The sequence below is a fragment of the Amblyraja radiata genome, chromosome 6, assembly GCF_010909765.2.
Source record: "Amblyraja radiata isolate CabotCenter1 chromosome 6, sAmbRad1.1.pri, whole genome shotgun sequence".
Classification (NCBI taxonomy): domain Eukaryota; kingdom Metazoa; phylum Chordata; class Chondrichthyes; order Rajiformes; family Rajidae; genus Amblyraja; species Amblyraja radiata.
The window spans coordinates 39,804,378-39,828,416 of NC_045961.1; the positions used below are offsets into that span (position 1 = coordinate 39,804,378).

A 24,039-nucleotide genomic window follows, 5' to 3' on the forward strand; every position below is an offset into this window, starting at 1 on the left:
GTTGTCTATCAGCGCCGCCCGCGTTGGGAGCTCCGCAAACCGCAGCTCCATGATGTCGGTGCCACAGGTCCAGCACTCCGGGCTCCAGACGGCGACCCCCGGTAAGGCATCGCCAGCCCCGCGATGTATCAGCGCTGTCCCGCCGCTGCTGGAGCTCTGGTCGATCCTGGCAGGAAAGTCCACGCCAATCCAGTAGGCCGCTGGGGGGGGGGGGGGGGGGGGGGGCGAGGACGCGACTCGAATAATAGTCGCGTCTTCACCAGGAAGCGGCTGAAGGACGGTATCCCCCGCACCATGCCCTCTTCCCCCACATCAAAACACAAAAAAAACACAAAAAAACACACTTTTACATAACTAAATAAACAAAAAAACAAAAAGATACCGGGCTGTAGGTGGAGGCTGCTGGCACCAGCGCCACCGGAAGTACAACACTTGTGTCTCTCTCTCCTCTGATTCCTAGTCTGAAGAAAGGTCTCGACCCGAAACATCATCCATTCCTTCCTATACTTAAATATGGTTATTGTGTCGTTGTTTATCCGAAGGCCTGGGCTTTAAATCAGGAGATTAATTTCAATTCTCAATGTGGCTGGGAAATCTAAATTCAAGTAATTAAGTAAATTTGGAACAAAAGGTTAGCATCAATAATGGCAATCGGGAAGCTACTGGACTTTTGTAAACGTTGATCTGTTGGTAGCTACCTTTGCATGGAAATCATACAGATCATAAATGCCAGCTTCAATTCCCATTTGATGCTGAACTAGGTACGAATAACGACTATTTCAGCCTGTGAGACTAATGTCCCAAGGGCAATTAGGATATACAATGAAATTAATTTGGGTAGTTCAATCCAATTCACAATTAATATGAACCTAGAACCATCTTTTCCCAAAATGAAAACAAATTTCAAATGAATTGTCAATCTCACTTTAATATGGCAATATCTTTGTTTTAATAAAAGGTTCCTTTCTAGGTGGGGAATTAAATGACAGTTTGGGTGATGGTATTGTACAGGTATAGATGATTTTCTTTCAATTGGAAAATTTATAAGATGAACACGTTGTGCCATTTAATTCCAAAGAATTATCATTCTTATTTCAAATATCGCAGGAAATACATCTCGGTTTGCTTTCCACATGGTACCTATCCTGAGCTTTACCTGAGAATGCTTTGTTGGAAGTGACCCAAGGGTGTGAAAGTGCATAAGAGGATGCAAAGGAATTTCAACAGGATGCTGCCTGGGATGGAGCAGAGAAGACTGGAGAATCTTGCTCTGTTCTCCCTACAGCATACCTGGTTAAGAGGGATACAACATTGACTGAGTTGTACAAGCTTTTGAGGGCAGACTTCAGGAAACCTTTCCCAACATCAGAAGTAAATGAAATGAGGGGACATAAATGTAGGATATGGCATAAGAGAGTGAGTGAGATGGAGGGATTTCTTCATCCTCCAGAGAGTATAGCTGGAACGAACAGGGTTCCCGACCTGAAACGTAGCCTATACCTGTTAGATAAATCAATAAAGCTAGGGAAGCGTCTTGTTAAAACTAAGACCTGTGAATTTTTAAATACTTATATAAAAAATAATAACATAGCTGATATTTGGAGAATAGCAAATCCATGTGGTAGGGAATACTCATTTTATTCATCAGTTCACAAAACTTATTCGCGAATTGACTATTTTTTATTGGACACAAAATTAATCCCGTATACGAATAAACCATCATATCATAATAGTATTATTTCTGATCATTCACCATTGACTTTTATACTTAAAATTGAGGGAATGCCGAGTATAAAACCTTTTTGGAGATTCAATGTACATATATTAAATAACCCGCAGGGTTATGAGTATATAAAAGAACAAATAAAACTTTTTTTCGAAATAAATGACACGCCGGGTATTTCTGCACCGCTATTATGGGAAACCTTCAAGGCATATAATCGCAGTGTCATAATTTCTTACCAAAGTTTTCAAAATAAGGAAAATAAAAGAGAACTTCAGCGGATAGAACAGAAAATAAAACTACTAGAACTGGACAATGCAACTGACCCAACCATAAATAAACATAATAAGATAACTTTATTGAAATATAAAGTCAATAGAATACTTTCGGCTAGAGTAATAAGATTCAGATTCAGATTCAGATTCAATTTTAATTGTCATTGTCAGTGTACAGTACAGAGACAACGAAATGCATTAGAGACAACGAAATAAGATCATTCCAAATTACAAAACAAGCACACTTCGAATTTGGGGATAAGCCACATAAACTACTTGCGAGGCAACTGAAGCAACGAGAAAAGGAAAAAACTATTACTAAAATTAAATCGGATAAGGATGAGTTTTTAACACTGCCTAAGGATATTAATAAGAGGTTTGCCCAATTTTATCACAATTTATATACATCTAAAATAAATACAGATGTAAGTAAAATTACAAATTTTTTAGATAACTGCAAGCTCCCAAAATTGGATAGTTTAGAACAAGAGCAATTAGGAGCACGGATTACTAATGAAGAAATAAAACAAATAATAAACTCACTGAAAAATGGGAAGACCCCAGGACCAGACGGTTTTAGTAATGAATTTTATAAAAGATTTCAGGAGTCAATTGTACCAAGATTATTCAATTTATACACGCAGGCTTATACTGAAAATAAACTACCAGAAACCCTAGCAGAAGCAACAATAACACTTATACCAAAAAAAGATAAAGATTTAGATGAACCGGGTTCTTATAGAGCTATTTCACTACTAAATACGGATCAGAACATTTTAGCAAAGATTCCAGCTAGAAGGCTAAATAATTATATTAACAATTTAATAAATACGGATCAAACGGGATTTATACCCAAAAGACAATCATTTAATAATTTGAGAAGGCTTTTCAATATAATGCACTCTCATAATGAGGACAATGAAGATATTTCAGTTGTCACGCTGGATGCAGAGAAGGCATTTGATCAAGTGGAATGGCAGTATTTATAAAAGGTACTCCAAAAATTTAATATGGGAGAGAATTTTATTAGATGGGTTAAACTACTTTACGATAGACCTACGGCAAGAATACTAACTAACAATACGCTATCTCCCAAAATTTTACTTATCAAGGGGTAATAGGCAAGGGTGTGCCTTATCACCATTGCTATTTGCCCTTATGATAGAACCGTTGGCCGAAAGGATTAGAAATCACCCGAATATTCACGGATATAACACTAAGGACTCAAAGAATAAAATCTCACTATATGCTGATGATATCCTTTTATATATTACTAATACACAAACGAGTATACCCACCTTATTAACACTAATTGAGGAATTCGGCTCTTTTTCAGGATATAGAATAAATTGGAATAAAAGCGAAATTATGTCTTTAAAACCACAGGATTCAAGACACTTACTAAAATTCCCCTTCAAAATTGCAACAGAAAAATTCAAGTATCTGGGTATTCAAATTACGAGAAGACACAAATCATTATTTAGTGCCAATTTTATACCACTATTAAATAAATTGAATGATATGATTAAATTTTGGAAAACGCTTCCGCTCTCATTGATAGGTAGAATTAACGCTATAAAAATGACTTTCTTATCACAATTAATATATTTGTTTCAAGCGATCCCAATATATATTCCAAAATATTTTTTCAAAAAACTAGATTCCACTATCACTAATTTTATATGGGATTACAGAACACATAGAATTCAACGAAAGCATTTGTGCAAATCTAAAGAAGTTGGGGGTTTATCATTACCTAACTTTATGTATTACTACTGGGCAGTGCATATTAAGAACATAATGTACTGGCTGGATAGTTCCACTCAGCAGTTGGAGTGGATAAGAATGGAGAAAGATGAGTGCTATCCGCACGATATAGGAACGATCCTGCTCTCACCGATAAAATTGAATAGTATAATATATAAGAAGAACCCAATTATTCACAATATAATAAGAATTTGGAAACAAATAAAAGTATCCTTGAAATTAAATAATTTATCAGTACTAACCCCACTATTGAACAACCCCGCATTCAAACCTTCTCTCATCGATAACACATATCAACAATGGGATAGACTGGGGATTAGGAAAGTAGGGGATATGTATGAATTGGGCAAACTGTTATCATTTCAACAATTAAAATTAAAATTTAAATTGAAGGATAATCAATATTTTAAATATATACAGGTATGTGACTTTATGAAGAAATATATACATAGATTTCAAACTATATTTTTAGACCCTTTAGAAGAAGCAATGAATATTAAGGCTGATTCACAAAAATTAATATCATACTTTTATAATAATATATTATATAGAGAATCACCCTCAACAGAAGCACTAAGGGAAGATTGGGAACATGAGCTAATGATAAAGATCTCGAAGGATAGATGGGAAAAGTATCTGATGAATACACATAACTGTTCTATTAATGCAAGACATAATTTAATTCAATTCAAATTATTACATAGACTATATTATTCAAAAACGAGGTTGAATAAATTTTATCCAAACGTCTCTCCCAGATGTGATAAATGTTTGTTTCAAAACGCTAATATAACACATTCATTTGTAGGATGTACAAAGTTGAATACATTTTGGAGTGATATATTTGATATATTTACAAAGCTCTTCAAGTCAAGAATAGAACCCAAAATGGAATGGATTATATTTGGAATAATAGGAGAAGATACCAATTTAAATAAAGACCAAAATGTTTTTTTAAATTATGGGTTAATAATTGGAAAGAAATTGATACTTAAATTTTGGAAAAATACAACCATACCAACTGTTAAAATGTGGATTAGGAATATGATGGACATAGCACGCCTTGAAGAAATGAGACTCCGACTAATAGATAAATATGACCAATTCTTAAGGAGTTGGTCTCCTTTCATCGACTTTTTGGAATCATGTGATGCAGCGGTACCATAAGGATTGCTGATTTCAGTTCATGACGTGGATAGATTTACATCTCCGAATATAGATTTGAAAAATTCTCTTTTAAGGGGCCTTCTCTTCTATTTCTACTTTCCACTTTTTTTTTCTTCTTTTTTTTAATTATTATTTTTTTATATACACACTTCACGTTTTTCTACTCTCTACCATCTATTTTTCTACTTTTTCCCCTTTCTATTGTTTTCTTTTTCTTGTCTTGCTTACTTCCTTCTCATAACATAAAACTAGAGGTTGTACATAGAATGGATTACGGTATGACATAGTTGGCACCTAAAATTAGGTGCCACTGTATTGTTTTGTATTGTATTAACTTCTAATAAAATAAACAAAAAAAAACAACAACAAAAAAAAAAAATACTTAAATATGGTTATTGTGTCGTTGTTTATCCGAAGGCCTGGGCTCTAAATCAGGAGATTAATTTCAATTCTCAATGTGGCTGGGAAATCTAAATTCAAGTAATTAAGTAAATTTGGAACAAAAGGTTAGCATCAATAATGGCAATCGGGAAGCTACTGGACTTTTGTAAACGTTGATCTGTTGGTAGCTACCTTTGCATGGAAATCATACAGATCATAAATGCCAGCTTCAATTCCCATTTGATGCTGAACTAGGTACGAATAACGACTATTTCAGCCTGTGAGACTAATGTCCCAAGGGCAATTAGGATATACAATGAAATTAATTTGGGTAGTTCAATCCAATTCACAATTAATAAGAACCTAGAACCATCTTTTCCCAAAATGAAAACAAATTTCAAATGAATTGTCAATCTCACTTTAATATGGCAATATCTTTGTTTTAATAAAAGGTTCCTTTCTAGGTGGGGAATTAAATGACAGTTTGGGTGATGGTATTGTACAGGTATAGATGATTTTCTTTCAATTGGAAAATTTATAAGATAAACACGTTGTGCCATTTAATTCCAAAGAATTATCATTCTTATTTCAAATATCGCAGGAAATACATCTCGGTTTGCTTTCCACATGGTACCTATCCTGAGCTTTACCTGAGAATGCTTTGTTGGAAGTGACCCAAGGATGTGAAAGTGCATAAGAGGATGCAAAGGATTTTCAACAGGATGCTGCCTGGGATGGAGCAGAGAAGACTGGAGAATCTTGCTCTGTTCTCCCTACAGCATACCTGGTTAAGAGGGATACAACATTGACTGAGGTGTACAAGATTTTGAGGGCAGACTTCAGGAAACCTTTCCCAACATCAGAAGTAAATGAAATGAGGGGACATAAATGTAGGATATGGCATAAGAGAGTGAGTGAGATGGAGGGATTTCTTCATCCTCCAGAGAGTATAGCTGGAACGAACAGGGTTCCCGACCTGAAACGTAGCCTATACCTGTTCTCCTGAGATGCTGCCTGGCCTGTAGAACTACTGCAGCACTGTCTTCACTTGGAATGAACAGCCTAAGAGCGTGGTTGATGTTGGGTTGCTGATAGCATTTAAGTGTGTAGATGAATATTTGAATCGGTGTAAGAAGTCGACAGCCGAAGTGAGGGAGATGGGATAATTGTGGAAGGGTGGTACTCAGTGGTTTGCGCGATGCGAGTTGGCCTTTCAAAAACATTTAGTTATCTCTTTAGCATTTATTACGAACAGTTCGTTACGTTTAACTGGATTTTTACTGCAGGTTTGTCTTCGACCGCAGGTTTGAATACATTGTCGCAATGTCCGCTTCGTTCGTCGTATAAATTGTATCTAAAGCAAATCTTGTACACCTCAGTCAATGTTGTATCCCTCTTAAAGTAGCTTGTATCGCCGATAAAACGAACATTTTCGGCAGGAATACAACTGATAAAAAGCCTTTGCATACTCCGGGGAAATTAATCAAAAAGTAGTATGAAGCAATTCGTTCCTATATTATGATCAAATGTTGGTAAACAAACTTCTTGTTGACGCCGGTACACAAAAAAGCTGGAGAAACTCAGCGGGTGCAGCAGCATCTATGGAGCGAAGGAAATAGGCAACGTTTCGGGCCGAAACCCTTCTTCAGACTTCTTGAAAACTTCTTGTTGACGCCTACACGTTCACGTTCGCTGAAATTTCACTGAGTGTTTGCTTCTTGTCAGTTTTGCACATTGAGCCTGATTTTTTTTACTAATGGCAATTTTATCTCCCAAAAGAGCCGTACACATCGTAATGTTAAGCCAATCAAATGCAACACACGGCGATGTACTGTAAATACGAGTTACACCTTGAAGCAACTCCTTGTTGAAATTGTGGGACACAGTGCCCATATATGTAGGATTATCAAATAATTCTCGTACTCTTATTTCAGAATTTCAAAACTGTTTTGCAAGTCTGACACTGACTTGCAATTTGTGTGTTGTGTTTTTCTATTTAAATTAACAGGCTTGCACTTAAAGTTTGCGCATGACACTTGTCACGAAAATTGCATTGAATGTCTGCGCTCTTTGTTGATGATCTCGCAGTTGCGCTCGCCCCGTGTAATTTCTTGCAGTTGCTAACCACGTATCAAATAACCCGTCTGAAGAAGGGTTTCGGCCCGAAACGTTACCTATTTCCTTCGCTCCATAGATGCTGCTGCACCCGCTGAGTTTCTCCAGCATTTTTGTGTACCCTCAAATAACAACTACCATTTCCCACAAGTTTTATTGAAAGCCTCACTGAAGAAGGGTCTCGACCCGGAACGTCACCTATTCCCTTTCACCATTGACGCTGCCTGACGCGCCGAGTTACTCCAGCATATTGTGTCTAATCTCAAAAAGGTTGCTGTTTAATTAATTGAACATTAATTGCCTCCCATGTATGGACAGACAAAAACGTAGCCCTCAGATTACACGTTACACTATTCCTATTGATAACACCAAAATATTCTCGGTGATGCTTTCGTCCGGGTATATTTTATTTACCTTTACTCCAACTCTCCCTTTACATAAATAACCATGCGTAACTTGTGACACTCTTGTTAGAATTGACAAACAGTAACATTAAACCAGAATTGCTGATATTAAATTATTGGAAAGTTGACCCAAAGTCTTGTTTTTCAGCCGTTACCACACCCCTCTATGAATATGAATAAGCTTTTTGTCTGGCTTTGCGAGGAGTCTCTCCCTCTCCCTCTCTCCCAGCGCTGGGGAACTGCTAGAATGATGTTACCCAGAAGCCAAAAGCTTGCGTGTTTTCCGCTGGTGTTTGACGCGTTGTACGAGTTTCTGGGCGCGCGGACGAGCTGTGCGCGCACACATGCCCCGACCCTGTTCTTTGTTTGCACGGGCAAATAGTTAGCAAAAAACCTCCCCCAACCTCATATAGCTGGCGACATCGGGGAACAAAAATAAAGAACAACAGCAGCAGCAGCCGTGCACTATATCCGTGCGGTTGCGCGCATTCATTGGCGAGCAGCGCATCTGGTGACCAGATCATAATCTTTGGTCCAGATTGTTAGCAGCGGCATCGGCAACTGCAGGACGGGCTGTAGGTGCCGCGCCCTGACTCAGGTCTCCGGCTCGTCCTGTCCCGGGAGCGCGCATCTCGCTGGCAGTGCGCGTGTCCGCGTCCACATGCACGCGCCTCGCGCGCTCCTGCGTCCGGTCGCGCGCCTCCCGGGGCGGGGTGGTGCAGAGCGGAGACTCGCTCTCGTCCAAGTCACTCATTCAGGCAGATAGACAGAGCGGTTTCCTGTGTTTGTGTGGCTCAGGCGAGGGTGAGCTGGGAGAAGCAGCAGCTGTTGCCACCTGAACATGGTCTAAAGAAGAGGAGAGAACTTCCCGGCAGCTCGCATCCACGCCTAGATGCACGGATCATACCCGACCGGAGAGTAAAGAGGGAAGAAAATCCGCAAATTTAACGAAGATGGCGAACGACTCTCCTGCTAAAAGTCTGGTGGAGATAGATCTCGCCTCTTTACGGGTGAGTATAGGCTTGGCTTTGAAGGAGGGATAACAGTTTCATAGAAAGACAATGTGAACTCTTCAGCCGGAAACAACAACCAATTTATTCGAGCTTTAAAACTTATTTACACATGGCATTGAGGTTGTTATGTTAAAATCCAGCCAGTTGTCAAATTATTTATGCAGTTTGTTGGGCTTTGATGGGGAAAAGCAGGAACAGTTCGGAGCTTTCTTTGTTTGTGCATGTATTGGCATGTGCATGGAAATGGGGCGCAACAGCTGCATCTCACTCACCATCATCCGGCTAGACCAGATTTGGGATTTATACCAATAATTACATTTTAAAAACATTTATTTTTCTAGGACCCAGCCGGCATATTTGAATTGGTTGAAGTGGTCGGAAATGGCACATACGGACAAGTGTATAAGGTTTGTTTAGTTGTTATTCCTATGCCCTTTTTTTCTTGTACATGTTGTATTTATTCCATCGAACCAGAATTTGTATGATTTGGAACTTGATTTGTTTGTTTAAATTTGCAATGAGAATTTATATATTTTTGGCTTCATTATTGATGATTGTGATTTCAAGAGTATTACATCCAGACAACGACACAAATATAAAACTGGAGAAGACAATACATGTTACATATTATCTATTATTTCCTCTGTAATTCTGTTACTATGTGGATTGAGCTATCGTTACATGTCAGTTTGTAACAAACTCTTTGGGCTATTATATGATCGACATAGCCACAAACAATGCATCACTCGTGTAATGGTTGGTTGTATCGACAAAGTGAGAGCAGATCAGGCTGAGTTTAGCTTTATTTTTTCAACCTCTTGCTAACTTTTGCCAAACTACAGTGGTTCTTGTTACATTCACCAGAAGAAGAAGGGTCTCGACCCGAAACGTCACCCATTTCTTCTCTTCAGAGATGCTGCCAGTTCCACTGAGTTACCTGGATTTTGTGTCTATCTGCAGTTTAAACCAGCATCTGCTGTTCCTTCTTATACATACATCCACCACATAGTTGTGTTCTGGATATTCTGGCTAGCAGGGATCTAGAAATGAGCAAGTCTTTGTTGATTGTGCTTCCTTTCACCAATTACTTCATTCAATTGGACCACTGCCACTGAAGATGCAGGAAGAATTGGATGGAGACTTTTTTAAAACATTTCACTAACAGTTTTTGCAAGTAAGCAAGGCTTTAGTCTGATGGTAAGCATGATAAATAATGTCACAAACTGTAATCACTTCAGAAAATGGAAGGGGAGATGAGAGGAAGTATGGGTTGTTAAAGTCTTTTTGTTTAGCACTAATCACATTCACCATGCACAAACTTAATGCCAAATCTAATGTGAAAAGATTTATTTGAGTGAAAAGGTGGCTTTGTTTTGATTTTTTTTTAAATATATACTATTATGTAACAAGGTTATTTGTTCAAAAGGGCTTTTATTTTGGATGTTTTGGCTGTTAGGCAACTTTGCATCCAATTCTATTCAAAAGATTCACAATGAATGTTAAGTACTGGTTCTTGAAAACTTTTTTTTGCAGTTCTAGGAGATTTTCTGTTGCTGATTTGTATAGTTTGTTAAAACATCATCTTATTTTGGGAGGTTTTATAGTAACCCATTGTGTTGTTTGTTACAATTGTAGCATTTCTAATTCCTTCATTCCAGATAAAAGATTTGTTTGTGCACGTTCTACTCTTTTGTCCTACACCGTGGCTATTGTGCAAATTTGCTGTGTGTCCATGTTTTTGGAATACTGTATTTTAATACTTGGCTGTGCTCCAACTTTCAGAGGACCATTAGAATTTGTAGTGCTCATCATAGAAACATATAAAATAGGTGCTAGAGTAGGCCATTCGGCCCTTTGAGCCAGCACCACCATTCAATATGATCATGGCTGATCATCCAAAATGAGTACACTGTTCCGGCTTTTTCCCCATATCCCTTGCTCCCCTTTGCCCGAAGAGCTAAATCTAACTCTGTAATTTTAATTACCTGTAATGATGCTTGTGACATGCCTTGTTTTGTCAAAGGTAAATGTAGGAGCATGGTTTTGGAGATTATATTGTGAATAAAGGAATTCATAAAATACAATCACAGTCATAGCACAGAAACAGGCCCGTCAGCGCACTTGCCAATATTGACCAAGATATCCCATCTACACTACACCTACACCTTCCCGTGTTTGGCCCACATCCTTCTAAACACTTCCCATTAATGTCTTTTTAAATGTTGTTATAATACCTGCCTCAGCAACCATCTGGCAGGTCACATACCTACAGTGACAAAGACCCAACATTTATTTTTTTGCCTCTGTACTCCACAATTTGAGATTAGTATTAGAAAAAAAAAATCACATATGGTTAAAGTGCACATTGTCATATTTTAATAAAAGCCATTTTTATACATTTTGGTTTCACCCTATAGAAATTACAGCAGTGTTTATACATCGTCCCCCCCCCCCCATTTCAGGGCACCATAATGTTTGGGACACAGCAATGTCATGTAAATGAAAGTAATCGTGCTTAGTATTTTGTTGCATATCCTTTGCATGCAATGACTGCTTGAAGTCTGCAATTCATGGACATCACCAGTTGCTGGGTGTCTTCTCTGATGATGCTCTGCCAGGCCTGTCTTGCAGCCATCTTTACCTTATGCTTGTTTGGGGGGCTAGTCCCCTTCAGTTTTCTCTTCAGCATATAAAAGGCATGCTCAATTGGGTTCAGATCGGGTGATTGACTTGGCCACTCAAGAATTTACAATTTTTTAGCTTTGAAAAACTCTTTTGTTGCTTTGGGAGTATGTTTGGGATCATTGTCTTGCTGTAGAATGAACCGCCGGTCAATGAGTTTTGAGGCATTTGTTTGAACTTGAGCAGATAGGATGTGTCTATACACTTCAGAATTCATTATGCTACTACCATCAGCAGTTGTATCATCAATGAAGATAAGTGAGCCAGTACCTTCAGCAGCCATACATGCCGAGGTCACAACATCCCCACCACTGTGTTTCACAGATGAGGTGGTATGCTTTGGATCTTGGGCAGTTCCTTCTCTCCTCCATACTTTGCTCTTGCCATCACTTTGATATGTTAATCTTCATCTCATCTGTCCACAAGACCTTTTTCCAGAACTGTGATTGCTCTTTTAAGTACTTCTTGGCAAACTGTAATCTGGCCATCTTATTTTTGCAGCTAACCAGTGGTTTGCATCCTGCAGTGTAGCCTCTGTATTTCTGTTCATGAAGTCTTCTGTGGACAGTGGTCATTGACAAATCCACACCTGACTCCTGAAGAGTGTTTCTGATCTGTTGGACAGGTGTTTGGGGATTTTTCTTTATTATAGAGATAATTATTCTGTCATCAGCTGTGGAGGTCTTCCTTGGCCTGCCAGTCCCTTTGCAATGAGTAAGCTCACCAGTGTTCTCTTTCTTCTCAATAATGTTCCAAACAGTTGATTTTTGGTAAGCCTAAGGTTTGGCTGATGTCTCTATTCTTTTTATTCTTGTTTCTCAGTCTCATAATGGCTTCTTTGACTTTCATTGGCACAACTTTGGTCTTCATGTTGATAAATAGCAATAAAAGTTTCCAAAGGTGATGGAAAGACTGGAGGAAAGACTAGGTGCTGAGAGCTCTCTTATACCTGCATTAAGGAGGCAATTGAACACACCTGAGCAATTACAAAGATCTGTGAAGCCATGTGTCCCAAACACTATGGTGCCCTGAAATATGGGATGATGGGGGGGGGGGGGGGGGGACTATGTATAAACACATCTGTAATTTCTACATGGTGAAACCAAAATGTATAAATATGGCCTTTTGTAAAATCTGACAATGTGCACTTTAACCATGTATGATTTTTCACAAATCTCAAATTGTGGAGTACAGAGGCAAATAAATAAATGATGGGTTTAAGAAGGAACTGCAGATGCTGGAAAATCGAAGTTACACAAATGATGGGTCTTTGTTGCAAACACTAGGGAGGGCACTGTATCCTCTGTGTGGAAAAAGTTGTCTCTCAGGTTCCTATTAAATCTTTCCCCTCTCACCTTAAATCTATGTCCTCTGGTTCTTGATTCCGCTATTCTGGGTAATATCCATTCCTCTCATGATCTTATAAACCTCTATAAGATCACCCCACATCCTCCTGCATTCCAAGAAATAAAGTCTTAGCCTGCCCAGCCTATAGCTCAGGCCCTGAAGTCCTGGCAACATCCTTATAAATCTTCTATGCATGCTTCCCAGCTTAACAACGTCATTCCTACAGCAGAGTGACCAAAACTGAACACAACATTCCAAATGTGGCCTCGCCAATGTCTTGTACAACTGTAACATAACATCCCAACTTCTAGACTCAATACCCTGACTGATGAAGGCCTGTGTACCAAAAGCATGTTTGACCACCCTATCCACCTGTGTCGCTACTTTTAAGGAATTATGTACCTGCACTACTAGATCTTTCCATGCTACAACATTTCCCAGGGCTCTACCATTCACTGTGGCGATCCGACTCTGTTTAGACCTCCCAACATGCAACATATCGCCTTATCTACATTAAACTCCATTAACCATTCCTCTGCCCATTTGTCCAACTGATCAAGACCCTAATGTACTTTCTGTTAATAAATTGAAATTAATTGATAAAAATGTATTAATTTAATAAATTAAATAATTCATATAAATCATTATTTTGCTATCATTCCAATTTATTCATTTTCTTGAGAGGTCATATAATTTGCATCCTTTTATACAGTTTACATTTGTATTGATTAAGGTATAATTGTCAGAACGGGGTGGCTTAAATATTTATTAAATATTTTCTCATTTTTTGTTTGATTTTTTTGCTGAGTGTTATTCCTTGGGTGCCATGTTTCATATCTGAAAACACAAGGCACTGCAGGCACAAGAAACTTCTCATATCTGAATAAACTAGGAACTGCAGATGATGGTTTACAAAAAAAATGACACAGTACTGGAGTAACTCAGCAGATCAGGCAGCATCTCAGGAGAACATGAATAGGTGATGTTTTGGGTCTTGACTCAAAACATCACCTATTTATGTTCTCCAGAGATGACTTGCTGAATCACTCCTGCTCTTTGTGTCATTTCACATATCTGAACTTTGCCAGTGAGCGTATTATTATCACAACAGAATCTAATCCTTTTCACTTAATCTCCATTTGCACTTTCCAGGTAGGCATCAAAGAAAAAGAGCAACACCCAAACTGGTTGTTTTTGTTGCTTTTCGTGTTACGTGCAGAGTGGGTGAACTGTCTAGGGATGGTTCAAACTAGGATCTGATCTGCAGGACCCCCACTAATCGCTGTGGTTTAGTGCCATGTTAGACAACCTGTTTTGTGCTATCTTGGAAATTTACTTTGATTTATCTTATGGAAGATGCAGTTCCCTTAGGAGTGCATAATTTACCATCTGTGCGAAATTTTGGAACTGTGGATAAACTATTTGAGGAAATATCCTTTTTGTATTCCTACTGTGTAATGCACTGAAGAAATTGCATGGTCAAATAAATAATTTGTCCTTTCCAAGTCTAGCACAAATTTCTTTATGGTAAATATTGGATACCTTAATGCTTGTAATTCTTTACCTCAACAATGAAGAATTTTTAATATTGTTTTGTATCCGATTATGCATGTATGTCATATCTGAGGATGCTTCCTGTTGGGCCTTTTTAAATTAGGTCTTCGGTATCATGGGACTACTGAAGGTTTAACACCTACTTAATGAATAGATTGAACGCAACTGACTACATGAAATAATTGACAATTCTATATTTAGTAGACTAATGAAAAGTGCTCAAAAATGCTAACTTTTTAGTCAGGATAAATGCACGTAGCAGAGAGAACTATGGAATGAATTATGCCTACACTGTTAGAGCACATTTTGTGTGGTTTGTGAAGTACATCTGAGCCTTAATCATGAACAAAACCTTTGTGATGTATACATTTTCTGGTTTGCATAAGAGGCGTACTATATTTGTTTAGTTCAATTAACATTGGTATTGCCTATAGTTGTGGCTATTATATCAGATCTGCAAAAAGGACACTTATGAAAACATGGTGATCTTCGTGAAAGACTGATGGATGCTGATTTCATACATTCTTTTTTGTGGTTTGTCATTACATAGGTAAATGCTCCAAATTTCGAACGCATCCAGTGGCTGATTATTGGTTCTCTATTTATACATTTTTCATTCTTACTTGAACAGAGAAAGTGGCTTTCAGTTCTTAAAAGGACTGAGTTAATGTCATCTAAGTTGTGTTCAATTGCACTTCTATGAGGCCGTATAGTTTGTATTGTAACTGTTAGTTATTTAAATGACTTGAGTAGGATCAGGGTTAAGGTTGTAGAAGGTTTAATATAAAAGTATGACATATTCTGACTTGGATGAAGGATTGTGTGGTGTACAGAAATTTGCTGGTGAAGTACAGAAAGGTGGGTTAACGCAAAGAGTTGGCAAAGGGCTTGAGTGTACAAGACAGGTGAAGTATGATGCGAGAAGGGTGAATTTATCAACTGTGAAAGGAAGAATGAAAAGTAAAATTCTTACTTAAACAGGGTGGTCTTTAAAATATAAACAAAATGCTGGCGTAACTCAGTGGCTGAGGCAGCATCTCTGGAGAACATGGATAGGTGACATTTTGGGTTGGGACCATTCTTCAGACGGATTCAAGGGAGAGGGAAGCTAGAGGCACAGAACAAATCAGACAGGTCATCGATGACTCGGGAAAGGTGGAATGAGTCCAGGTTAAAACGTGGTCAGAGAGCAGGAGGAATTACAGAGGGGGAGCAGGGAGCGAGGGTGCTGCTGAACTCCTGTCGGAGAGTGGATGAGGACTTCAACGTAGGCATACCTTGAGGCGATTTTGCAGTGGAGCAGCCAAAATCTGTAGGAAGAAACTGCTGCAGCTCAGAGAACTTTCAAAGTAGGGTAACCTGGTACACAAAACTGAAGAAGTTAATATGCAGATGGAGCATATAATAAGGACAATGGAATTGGCCTTTTTATTGCAAGGGGCTTTGGAGGATAAAGCAGGGAAGCTTTGCATCTTCCCTGGATGCAGGTGACATTGCACTTGGAGTACTGTTTTGCTCTCCATATATAGATACATTTGTGCTTGTGTTGAGGCAGTGGAGAGAAAGTTGATTTATAGAGTTGTGGAACTGTTCAGCTGGGCCACAAGCCCTTTAGCCCACTTTGTCTGTGCTGACTATGTTGGTATACGGGGCTAATCCCATTTGCCTGCATTTGGCCCAGGTCCCTCTTTAACCCTTCCTATCCATATCTGTTCAGCTATCTTTGGAAAGATACTCTGAGTGAAAATGTTGTCTCTGAGGTCCCTTAAATCTCTCACCTTTCATCTTAAGCCAATGTCCTCTAGTTTTAGAATCCTCTTCCCTGGGAAAAAGACGGTGAGCATTCAGTTTATCCAATCCCTTAACAATCTTGTACACCTCTACAAAAGGTCCTCCTATGATCCAAAGAAAAAGTCCCCAGCCTGTCCAACCTCTTCCTGTAACAAGGAAATGAGTCCAGGTAACATCCTGGTGAATCTTTTCTGTACCCTTTCCATCTTAATTTTTCTTCTTGTTGATTGGCCAGAACTGCCTGCAGTCTACCCAACAAATGAGGTCTAACCAACAACGTACAGCTACATCATGCTGTGCCAACCTTTGTACTTAATACCTTTCCCAATGGAGGCAAGTGTGCAAGGTGCCACCTTTACCACACTGTTCACTTAACGCGCCGTTTTGGGGAACCTGATCTCCCTGCTCTGCAACACTCCCCAGTGTTTTATCTGCATATACTGTGCAAGTTTGTCCTTGTTTGACATAATGAAGTGCAACATGTCACATTTGTCAGAGTTAAATACCATTTGTCATTCCTCAGTCCACTTTCCCAACTGATCTTTATCTTGTAAACTTGGATATCATTGTTCACTGTCTACTATACCACTGTGAAAAAAGATGTTTATATATGAAGAAAGTTTGAGCAAGTTGGACCTGTACTTGAAATTTAGAAGAATTAGAGGTGAAATTATTGACACAATAAATTCTGAGAGTCACCGAATGTTGAGAGAATATTTTTTCTAGAGGCAGTATTTGAAGTTGGGCATTAAGTTTTAAGAATAAGGGATTGTCCATTTAATACTGAGAAGAGGAGGGATATTTTGTCATGGGCTATAAAACTTTGGAATTCTCCTCCCCAGATAACTGGAAGAGGCGTCATTTGTATTCAAGACTGAGATTGACAGACAGCTGAACTACAAGGGGAGTAATGAGCGTGGACATGGTTAAGCTTGTTAACTGCAAATTATGTACAAGACCATAAGACATAGGAGCAGAATTATGCCATTTGGCCCATCGAATCTGCTCTGCCATTCGATCATGGCTAATCTATTTTTCCTTTTAAACTCCATTCTCGTGCCTTCTTCCCTTAAATTTTGACACACCACTGAATCCTTGCTTTAAAAATACCCAATCACTTGACCTTCGCATCCATCTGTGACAATGAATTCCACAGATTTGCCACCCTCTGGCTATAGAAGTTCCTCCTCGTCACCATCCTAAAGGTGTGTCCTTTTATTCTGAGGCTGTGCCCTCTGGTACTAGACCCCCCCCCATTACTGGAAATATCTAGATGAGATAAATAAGGTAATTTGCCAGAGAATAAAAGTGCTATGTAATAGTGAGAAAACTGCAGTAGTTAGATATCTGAAATAAGAGAGTAGCTGAAATTCTCAGCAAATCAAATAATATTTGGAGAGGAATATAGACTTGGTCAGATCTGATGCAAACTGTAAAAGTTAAATTTTCTGAAATTATTCAGTTCATTGTTGAACCCTGAATATTAGCTTAGTTTATTGTCATGTGTACCGAGGTACAGTGAAGAGCCTTTTGTTGCGTGCTAACCAGTCAGCTGAAACACACTACATGATTGCAATCGATCCTTCCACATAATTCCATGACAAGATGCACCTCTCCCATCATAATTCCAAAGAGTTAATTCCTTCTACAACTCCCTGGTTCATTCCTCACTCCCCACCAACACATGATTGTCTTATCATGGTACCATCTCATGCAGCTGCTGGAGGTTCAGCACTTGCTCTTTTATCTCCTCCTTTACACTAACTAATGTCGAAATATGCTTTTGTGAAACTGTAATCTGGTCATATTACTTTCCGATCTAGTCTACCGCATTGGATGCTCACAGTGTTGCCTCCTCTATATTGAAAAATCCAAATGTGGTTTACATGACCATTATCCCTAATCTCCCTGTTGTCTTTTAGTTTAATTCTCTCTTATATTCACATTCTAACCAATATCTTTGATGTCTGAAAGAACTGCAGTTGCTGGTCTAAATCGAAGGTAGACGCAAAATGTTGGAGTAACTCAGCGGGACAGGCAGCATCTCTGGAGAGAAGGAATGGGTAACATTTCGGGTCAAGACCCTTCTTCAGTGATGTCAGGAGAGTTGGCAGGACAAAGATATAATGTAGTCAGAGACAGTAAGACTGGTGGGAGAACGAGGGAGGGGATATAAAGAGAAAACGAGGGCTATTTGAAGTTAGAGAATTCAATGTTCATACCGCTGGGGCGTATACAACCCAAGCGAAATATGAGGTGCTGTTCCTCCAATCTGCCTGTGCTTGGTCTCGCCGATGTAGAGAACTTGACACCTAGAACAGCGGATACAGTTGATGAGATTGGAGGAGGTGCAAGTGAACCTCTGTCTCACCTTGAAAGACAGTTTGCACGTTACTGTCCTCGGGACTCGGCATTGAATTCAACAGTTCTGATGAAATACCACCAACCTGTTCACTCTCTGTCCAAATACAGGCCAACGAGAGTATTTCCAACATTATTTATTTCAGCTTTCCCATAACGGCAATAGTTCCAGTCCTATTTTTTTTTTTTTTTTTTTCCTTTTCTGTGCTTGTTTATGCATTTGTTTATATCATCTGCACTCTGGTAAACTACAATGAACAAGTCTTCAATCTCTGCCTCAGCGGCCACCGCCACTATTTGCATTGTTTAGTCTCGCATCTCCTTCCTGCCACAGACTCGGCCCATGTTATGTACAATTTAAAATGTTCAATTTTTAATTTTTTATCCCTCTTATAAAGGCTCCTGATAATTTAGCTTCCACTCATCTTTTCATTGATGCTGCCTAATCTGAGTATTTAGCACTTTTTGTAGTATATTTAGTAGCAGAATACACACTGGATATTCAGTAAGCCCATGGTTGTATCAGGCTTCATGTAATAAAAAGAAACCACAGATTCTGGTTTATACCAAAGATAAACAAATGCTGGAGTAACTCAGTCGGTCAGACAGCTGGAGAAAAAGGATAGAAGAAGGGTCCTGGCCTGAAATGTCACCTTTTCCTTTTTCTCCAGAGATGCTGCCTGACCCGCTGAGTTACTCCAGCTCTTTGTGTCTGACTTTGGTTCAGTCATTGCTGGCCATCTTTATTCCATTTGCCTTACCTAATCTGTCATTGGTAGACTTTAACTTCAATTCACCTGCATCCAGTTCTAAATTTCAAATATGTTGTAGAAACCAGTCAGCTTTAGTAATATTGTATTGGATTTTATGCCATGGAAGTTGTGACATTGGTTTTGGAGATTTATAATAAATCATTTTCATTGATAGTTATATTCTGGAATTTTATTGGTGCTTTCAGGATTGAATTTCAAAGCACTTTCCCTTATTCCATTGACAATATATCTGCGTCTGAACCGTTGACATTTCTGGCTTACTCATGTTTATGGATGCACATCAGGATGTTGTGTAATTTGTACTAATTTGAGGTAGTGCAGAGATATTTAATCACAGCAAAAATTAATCACCAAGCCGGAGGTGAGTAGTGTATAATTGCACCTTGGGGCAGTATTGTATTTTTCACTTCACTGGAGTTGGTCTACAGGATGTGACTGTCCTGGAATTTGATACTTCTATGATGCTGCTGGAGTTTGTGACTCATTTGACCTGAGATTTGACACAACTAAGTTTCAGCCCGCTGGTGCTCTGACCTTTCCCATATCCTCTCCATCTGTAAGACTTGTCTACCTCTGCATCATCACCCGCTTCACCCTTTCAGCACATCTGCTTAAATCCTCATCTATATTTTTGATGTGTCCAGTCTCATCTGCTTCAGTGTGACTCGTACAGCAATTCGAAATGCACACTACTTTAAATTTGAGTTATCTAAAACTCTGCCTATGGTATGACTTGTACCAAGTTCCTTTCATTAATATGCATTTCAGAATGAATAACTGTAGTATGTATCTTGGAAACTGGGCACACTATCATCCGTATCAACTATTTAGTTGTGGCTATTTGAATGGCATATTTGGCCCTGGGTGTCTACATGATAAAGTGAGGCTATTTCCATTTTAATGAAATGCCCAATAAGAGTAGAAATTGAAATATTTTGAGCACATTAAAAGAGCAAATTGCTTTGGGGTTACTGAAACTTTGGTCAGAAGTGGTGCCTGATTATTTGCAGAATGAGTACCAACTTCCTGTGAATAGTCATGACTTCACCTTGATTTATATTAAATCCTATATATTTAGCTTTGTCTAAAAGCTAAAATTTTAAGAATTCAACATCAAAAATAAAATTATGCATCAATTTATGCCTGTCCTTGAGTTTTGCACTGTCTTTTTGAACTGCATTTTATCTCTATAAAACAATCTTAAGTTTTGTTTTTGCTGTTTTGTTTGTGGATATAAAAGTTGTGTTGGTAATGTAATGTGCTCTTCTATCAGAGATGATGGAAGTTAAATTAGACCGAAGATAGACACAACAAAATGCTGGAGCAACTCTGAGTCAGGCAACATCTCTGGAGAAAAGGTGACGTTTCGGGTTAGATCGCTTCTTCAGACTGAATAAGGGTTTCCCAAAACGCCACCTATTTCTTTTCTCCAGAGATACCTCCTGACCTGCTGAGTTACTCCAGCATTTTGTGTCTGAAGTTAAATTAGTATTGGTAGACAATTTGGAGGCAATTTGCCATGAGCTGAGAAGGGAATGTTATTGTGAATTGTAATATGTATTCAAAGTATTAAAATGTTTGGATATGTTACACTTTTACAGTTAACTCGACCTAATCTACAGGAGATGTATACAACTAAAGCTTGATATACTAGAAATCAGTTAAAATTAGTCAAAGCGATTTTGATCCAAAGTGTTAGCATTGTAGTTTACTCTGTATTGTCCAGAAGTATTACAATTTGAAAATAACTGAGCAGCAAAATGTTTATTGTTGTAATGAGAATTTTCAATAGCATTTCATCTCCTCTTGGATGCACAATTTCAGAATTTCAGGTTTCACAATTTCAGAAACTTCAGGTTTCCTTAAGGCTTGGAAATTTCAAGCAATGACACACTTTACAAAATTAATCATATCCATGCATAATAGTTGTACTTTGGGAACAATTTAATTAGCCTAAACAATAACAGTCTATTTCCTTAGAAGCAAATAGTTATGATAATTTCCTTTTGGGTGCTCTTTCAAACCTTGTGCCCTTCGTCAATGTAGTCATGAATGGCACTTTTTCCCCCCAGAATTGTCTATTCATAGTCACACAGCACTGAAACAGGCCACTCAACCCTCGATGTCTGTAAATTTCGTAGAGTGTTTGGAAACGGGCACTTAAGCCCAACGTGTACATGCCAACCAAGATGTCTACCTAGGCTGTGGTTTGCCTGCATTTGGCCCATATGCTCTCAACCCTCTACTATTCATGTACCTGCCTAAATGTCTCTTAAACGTTGTAATTGCATCTGCCTCCACAGCTTCCTCTGTCTGCTCATTCCATGTACCCACCACCCTCATGGAAAAGTTGCCCCTCTGGTCCCTTTTTAAATGTTTTCTTTCACCTTAAATCCAAGTCCTCCATTTTTGGACTGTCCTGCCCTCGGAAAAAGGCTGGGACCATTCATCTTATCTTTGCCATGAAAACTATGGAGTACCCATATTAAAAATCCCATTCACCAGCACTTGCTTTAGTCCTATTGCCCCTGTCCCACTTAGGTGATTTTTTTTAGGCGACTACAGGTGACTAGGCTGTTGCCACATGTTCGCTGGGGTGTCGCCTGTAGTCTCCTCAGTTGCCCAAAGAATTGTAACGTTTTTCTGGTCGCCGCTAGAATTTGAAATGTTCAAAACATTTTGGTGACATTTGGCGACATTTGGCTTGTCGTAGCTTGTCGCCAGGATGACGTAGCTTGTCGCTGGTGCTGACTTCGGTGAATTCCATTGGCGACTACCTACGTCAACTGGCGACTGAATTGTCTTCAGTTGTCGTCGACAGGGTCGTAGCTTGTCGAAGGTGGTTGGCGTAGGTGGACATTCTAATGGGTCGCCGGTTGTCGGTAGCTTGCCATCGACTAGGTGGTAGACAGTCGCAGGGGGGTCCAGTCGCCATTTTTTTGGCGACGTGCTACGACCATGACAGTCGCCGAAAAAATTGCCTAAGTGGGACAGGCTCAGTAGCCTGCCATGTTAAGATGATTCAGTGCTCATCCAGATGCTTTAATGTTGTGAGGGTGTCTCCTCCATCACAATTTTAGGAGTGCATTCCAAACTGCCACCTCCCTCTGGGTGAAGACAAATCTTACTCACTTTGGGAAGCTTAAGTTGCTGGCAACTGCATGTTGACCAAATTCAGAGTGATAATAAAGAGAATATGAAATGGGGTTCTAACCTTTTCTTAAGAAGTAGCTGTGGAGCTGTTTGCTAAACGTATTTCACATTTTTGTTTATATTTTATTTAGTTGAGTTTGCAACATAATAGAAACTTTAATGGAGAGATATTGAGTTACCACTGCATGATGTAAGGAGATGCCATGTAGATTTGAAGGTGAGGGTTGCTTTTTTATCGGTTCTGGTGATTGCCATCTGATCTCCATTTGAGACTAGAATGGGCTTTTGCTGTGGACGGGGGGGGGGGGGGGGGGGGGTTGAGAGGGAGAGAGACAGAGGGAGAGATCCATTCTGAAATTAATCTTACACTATTGAAGTTGCCATTGTCATGTTTTTTGTTATTAAATGGATGATTCTGTTGATGTATACTTGATACTGCAATTTTAAACAATAAATAACAATTCAATGCAGATTTCTAGGATGTTGCATTGAGCTTTCTTGTATTGTCAACCTCTAAAATGCTTTGTTTCTTACATTAATGTGTTTGCTGACAAAGATATCATTTAACAGAACAGTGAGTGGGCAGAGAGACCTATGATTTGCTGGCATTTGTTTCTGATTGCTAACAATAGTATCTTGCATTTTTCCAAAAAGTGTATATTGGAGACATTTGAAAGGTTACCAAGAGCTCTGTTGGCATTAGATCATTGGTTTGGAACACTGAAATCAGTGATGGCAGTACAGATGCTCCCCGATTCACAATGATTCGACATACGATATTTCGACTTTACGATGGTGCAAACATTGGGTGACGGCAGTGAGCGGTAGCTCACTTCTGGTCACGTGATGAAATTGTATTAAATGTGTTTTCGACTTACGATATTTTCGATTTACGATGGGTTTATCGGAACGTAACCCCATCGTGGGTCGAGGAGCAGCTGTAATCCAGAGAGAGAGAGACAATATTAGTAGTGATGTATTCTGTTTGTAGTGGGGGTAGTAAATCTTTCCTTTCATTTAAGCAGTATGACAAAGTTAATATTTATTTAACATTAATTACCCACCTGTGTAAATCAGTGGGATTTTTTTTTATCCAGATGTTTGTTAGTCTTGAATACTTGTGTTACTAAAAAAACTGAAAGTCATGTGGAACTAAAACTTGTTTTTTTTTTACTAATATGATTAGAAGAACAGTGGAAGGAACAATGCAGTGCAGCATAATTTGGAATAAAGATATTTATATTTTAATGGCTAGATGGTTGAACAAGCTCCTATTTGGCTTAAGTTAATGTCTGTGTTTGAACAATTTAAGCAAGTAAGTTTCTAGGTTGTGACTCCTGAAATACGCAAGATAATCTGAGTTTGATTTGTGTGTAAATGTGTGATTAAATGCATGATGAAGACCCAATTGCTTCTGCAAGATCACACACAATCTCTACTAGTCCAGTGTAAAATGCAATAGGATACCTATTATTTGTGGAATCGTGTTGTGGACAGGAGTGTGAAAGGAGAAAATTGGTATCAGGCCAAATG

At 38.8% G+C, this 24,039-nt stretch overlaps 1 protein-coding gene across 10 annotated transcripts in view; it reads left to right on the forward strand.

Annotated features, from left to right (window-relative positions):
* map4k4 (mitogen-activated protein kinase kinase kinase kinase 4) overlaps positions 1-24,039 on the forward strand; it is a 298,343-nt gene that overhangs the window by 11,653 nt on the left and 262,651 nt on the right. For 9 of the 10 annotated variants that reach the window (XM_033022583.1, XM_033022586.1, XM_033022589.1 and 6 more), the window contains exons 3-4: positions 8,603-8,842; positions 9,187-9,252. In XM_033022583.1, the coding sequence (XP_032878474.1) occupies positions 8,786-8,842; positions 9,187-9,252 (123 nt within the window). In that variant the 5' untranslated portion in view covers positions 8,603-8,785. Of the gene's footprint in view, positions 1-8,550; positions 8,843-9,186; positions 9,253-24,039 lie in introns of those variants that run through there. The other variant, XM_033022584.1, reaches the window with a different exon arrangement.